The sequence below is a fragment of the Helianthus annuus genome, chromosome 11 (assembly GCF_002127325.2).
Source record: "Helianthus annuus cultivar XRQ/B chromosome 11, HanXRQr2.0-SUNRISE, whole genome shotgun sequence".
NCBI classification, from domain to species: domain Eukaryota; kingdom Viridiplantae; phylum Streptophyta; class Magnoliopsida; order Asterales; family Asteraceae; genus Helianthus; species Helianthus annuus.
Window position 1 is genome coordinate 171,502,090 of NC_035443.2, and position 4,760 is coordinate 171,506,849.

The window sequence follows — 4,760 nt, forward strand, 5'->3', positions numbered from 1 at the left end:
AATGGTTTAAAACCTCTGAATGAATAAGAGGTAACCTCAAGTCTGAATGGTTAAGAGGTAACTTCTGAATGGTAAATCATCACATGTCACATTCTTCTACCTTCTCATTGGTAAAATTTTTAATGGTTCCATTAAGAGGTAGCCTCTTAATGACCATTCAGAGGCTAACAAACAGCCCCTTAGTATATAAATTTTCTTTTAATTGAAAACTTTAGACTAAACTTAAGTCACTTATAGCATAGGTTTGTGGCTATTGGTAAAAATATTTCGTTAAAAACCAATGAATTATCCAAAGGATGCTTGCTTGATACTTCATACTTGATAGTCATTGACTTTACATTCTTTTTTCCATTTGACTAACAACTAAACAAGTCTTTGTAGTAAAATCACCATCAAATAAATATATAAACAAATCGTAAATAAAAAAAATTATATATTTTAATCAAGAAACACAAATCCACAAACAAAAGAATCTAACTTAAATATTTAAATATTTTATCTTTAACTTTAACCATGAAAACCATTAAATAATTCTGAATTTCACCCTTCCCAAACAAATACCCATTCACCTTTTTCTCTTCTACGTTTTACCCCTTCAACACACACACACACACAAACACACAGTCGCCATTGTTGCAGACAAACAACAACAATCTTATCAATTTTGCTACTTTCATAAATCTTTTTACAAATCCCAGAAAGCATCAATCGAAAGTTCCACTTTTTAATAGGTAAATGTTCATCTTGCTTATCAAGAATCAAGATTCCATTAATTCATTAAAGATCTATTTATTCTAATTATTAACAACATTGGTTTTTTATTCTGCTTATTTGGAGTTATTTTGGAGCTAATTAATTCCAATTTTAAATCAGATTTGATTTGATTGGATTTGTTAATCCAGATAGGTTAATTCTTGCTTAAAGTTCATAACTTTAATCAAGATTTCATATACAATGATGATTAAAATTGATTTTAGTGTTTTACTTACTTTTTTTGCAGTTAATTTTGCAAAAAAGTTTATAACTTTATTCAAGATTCCACAATAATTGATGATTAAAATTGATTTTAGTGTTTTACTTTGTTTTTTGCAGTTAATTTTGCAAAAAGTTCTTATCTTTGATAATAATGATTAAAATTGATTTTTAGTATTTTTTGTTTTTTTTTTTTGTTTTTTTTTTGTTTTTTTTGCAGTTAATTTTGTAGAATCTTGGAAGAAGATGCTGGGTGAGCTCATCATAAACAGTCTTGTGTAAGCATCTTCCTTTTGTGAATCTAATTTTAGGTAAATTGGGATTTTTTTTTTTTTTTTTTTATAAATTTAATGGTGTTTGGTTATGGTTTTAGGTTGATTCTTGGATATGCATATCCAGCTTTTGAGTGTTTTAAAACCATTGAGAAGCATAGTGCACCAAATGCAGAATTGAGATTTTGGTGTCAATATTGGTAAGTTTGACCATTTGCTTGTTTGGTCAACTATCTTTTAGGGATTAGATCAAACCCATTTTGTTTTGATTAATGATTGTGACATTTATGTTCCATGATAAGGTATTAGTTTCTTGTTGATGTCTTAATCTTAAAGATAAGATAAAGAAACATATCTTATTCAAAGAATAATCATGGTCAAACTTTGACTTTTCAAAAGGTCAAACTCTTGATTTATTGTCTCAATAATTGAATCTTGGTTCTTTGGCTATGATTTCACAGGGTCATCATCGCGGTTCTTACAGTTTTTGAAAGAATAGGTGATATATTCGTTTCATGGTAAGTATCGTAGATTATCTATGCTAATCGCTTACTGATGATGTAATGTATGTATGCATGTTTTAACATGAGAATTCACCGTAAGTCTTTTGTTTGAAAAATGTTTCGTAGGTTACCGATGTATGGAGAGATGAAGCTAGCGCTCATCATCTACTTATGGTATCCTAAAACTAAGGTAAAATATGACCATATTTCCTTATATGAAATGTTACCGCTTTTGGTTTCTAAAATGGAAATTTTTATGGGTGTTTTAGGGAACAGGATATGTATATAATGCCATGTTGAGACCGTTTGTAGCACGACATGAGACCGATATAGAAAGAAGTTTAAGGGAAATGAGGGCGAAAGCGTGGGATGTGGCGATTTACCATTGGCACAATTCCTCGGAGTTGGGACAAACTAGATTTTTTGAAATCATTCATTACTTGACTTCAAAACCTTCGAGGCCAAGATCCGAGGTACCATTTTTTCCCTTCTCATTTAAAAAAAAAAAAAATCCCATAGCAAAAACCAAAGAAGATGATATGGGGATCCAACCAGAGGCTAAAGTCAGTGGCGAAGCTTGAGATTTCCGACCAGGGGGTCGAAAACGTATATACCCAAAAATTTATATACGAAAAGTACATACTCTCCGCTACTAAGCGAAAAGCTCGGGGGAATCCCCCCCCCCCCCCAAACCACTATGCTACGCCCCTGGCTACAGTCATTGTTTGTGTTGGTTTTTTTAAGTCATTGGTAGAGCCAATTGGATGGAAATTATCCAATCGGATTCTACAAATTATGGTTGTTCCGGTTCATCTTGGCTATTATTAGATCAAATCCAGTTGGGTGCTACATTCACCCAACTGGATACTACAAGTATTCGTTTGGATCGACTATGAGCCTAGGTTTAACTTAAAATTTAGGTCATTTGTTGTACGTGTATGGCTACATGCCACGCGAATAAACCGCAAGATAGTAATAATAATAAACGAAACCAATAGCTTTTTTATAAAATAAGCTTATCCGAACACTTAGTTGGTGTGGTCGAATGATAAAAAGAAATTTGCATTTGAGATCAAACTAGGATTCCGACCCGCCGCAATGCGGCGGGGATTCTTTAGTTATAACTAAGTCGATCTAGGACCCGTACGTTATATTAAACCTGTCAAACAGGGAAAAAATACACGATGTAAAAACGTTCACCCACACACGCACGTTGCGTCGTGTTAACTCGCAAAATTTAGAACGAAACGTAAAAACGTTAAACCAAAGACGCACGTTACGATGTGTTAAGTCACAAAATTCAGAACCAAGCATAAAGCGAAAATTTTGCGGAAAATGAAAACTACTATAAAGGATTAAAGTTGAAAGTAAAAAAAAGTTATGAGGATAGATTGCAAAAGATAAAAAAGTTTTGGGTTAAAAGTAAAAAAAAAACAAATAGTTTTGAGTTAAAAATAATTTATGAACTACCTTTGGGTGGAATGTAAAAAAAAAAAATCAATTTTTGTTGGAAAACCCCCAAAGCCAAGGTTACAACAACCTCATGCATAACTATTTTTTCTTTGAAAACCCCCAAAGCACACCCCGCATTGCGGCAGGGTGTAAAACAGTGTCAAATAGTACTAATGCCACACAACCGTCATCGACCACCAACACTGACTCGACCCAGGATATGCGTGCTGCGACGAACCTGTCAACATGAAAAAATAGAGGTAAAAACGTTCAACCACACATGCACGTTGCGCCATGTTAACTTGCAAAATTTGAAACAAAACATAAAAAAGTTGAACCACAGTCGTACGTTGCGTCGTATTAACTCGAAAAATTTAGAACTATACGTAAAACGAAAATTTGCGAAAGATGAAAACTAAAAGCGACAAAAGTTGTGAAATTATAAATTGCAAATAATGAAAGTTTTGTGTTAAAGTTAAAAAAACAAATTGTGTAGGGTTAAATGTGCAAAAGGCAAAAATCTTTGGACTAAAAGTAAAAAATCAAGTTTTTTTTTGAAAAACTCATAAAGCACAATGTACAAGTTCTATTGCATGTTTTTGTTGCTTCTTTATAGTAGTTTTAATAATTTGAACCACTAATTTCATTTGTTGTTCCGTTCTGTTTAGGTGTTGCAAAACCATCAAAACTCTGTGGCGGGACATTCGCCACCACCTCCTACGGTTGCTCCACCGGTGGTTCCTCGACCCGATCAGGCTGAAGATAGGTGGGTGCCGACAGCTCCCACAGCTCCACCACTACCAAACGTTAGTCACCACCAACCAGTATATCCGGAGGAGTTGCATGTTCCTGGATCACCAAGTAGACCCGGTTTGAATATTCCTGGATCACCGAGTAGACCCGGTTTGAATTCGGGTCAACGAGAACCTGTTTGGCTAAGGTTCAAAAAATCGAGGGGACTATGAGTGCATTGTTCATTGTTTCTTTAAGATGCTAATAATTAGGAGAGCTAACTTTTGATAGTCAGTTAAACCAACAATCAAGTCATGTTAGCCTTGAAAGATTGGGATCACGTGACTAGCACATGTGAAGCTTTGGTCACTTTCTTCATTGACCATAAAAAGACGTGTTTGTACAAAGTTACCCTTGGCATCTTACAATGTTACATAACAGTTGCATCTACTGCTTTTAATAATATTATAAAATTTAAAGTTATGCACTATTTATATAATTATATTACTACAAACCATCCATATATTTTAGTTATAATAGAATAGAATGTTATTTTGTAGGTAAACTTATTATTAAAACACTATACATACAACATAGATTCTCCCTTCACACAAAAGATCAACAGTTTTTATACCTTAGTAATGACATGTTTGTTACTTATAAATAGGAAAATTGGTTTTTAATAAACCAACCTTTGCCCCATTGGTAAATAATAATCCAACCTACAGAATTAGTATATAATAATCCTACCTATCAACATGTTGGTACTCAATGAACTTTCGTTAGTTTTTTTTAACTGAAGTTAGTTTTTAAGTTTTATTTATTACAC

At 33.2% G+C, this 4,760-nt stretch overlaps 1 protein-coding gene across 2 annotated transcripts; it reads left to right on the forward strand.

Moving 5' to 3' along the window:
- Positions 1–547: 547 nt before the first annotated feature.
- LOC110894708 (putative HVA22-like protein g) lies at positions 548–4,414 on the forward strand. 2 transcript variants are annotated; one of them, XM_022141935.2, is made up of 7 exons: positions 549–731; positions 1,193–1,250; positions 1,346–1,444; positions 1,706–1,762; positions 1,874–1,937; positions 2,017–2,220; positions 3,868–4,414. In XM_022141935.2, the coding sequence occupies exons 2-7, from the start codon at positions 1,219–1,221 to the stop codon at positions 4,162–4,164; spliced, it is 753 nt and encodes a 250-aa protein (XP_021997627.1). In that variant the 5' UTR covers positions 549–731; positions 1,193–1,218; the 3' UTR covers positions 4,165–4,414. The 2 variants fall into 2 exon arrangements, with proteins under 2 accessions (XP_021997628.1, XP_021997627.1); XM_022141936.2 differs by lacking the exon at positions 1,706–1,762 and having other exon boundaries at positions 548–731.
- Positions 4,415–4,760: the final 346 nt, after the last annotated feature.

Excerpts from the sequence above, each read along its gene's own strand:
- LOC110894708 (XM_022141935.2), top strand. The coding sequence starts at position 1,219 with ATGCTGGGTGAGCTCATCATAAACAGTCTTGT. Across the intron at positions 1,251-1,345 it reads CTCATCATAAACAGTCTTGT|GTTGATTCTTGGATATGCAT; the intron begins GTAAGCATCTTC and ends TTATGGTTTTAG. Across the intron at positions 1,763-1,873 it reads GGTGATATATTCGTTTCATG|GTTACCGATGTATGGAGAGA; the intron begins GTAAGTATCGTA and ends AATGTTTCGTAG.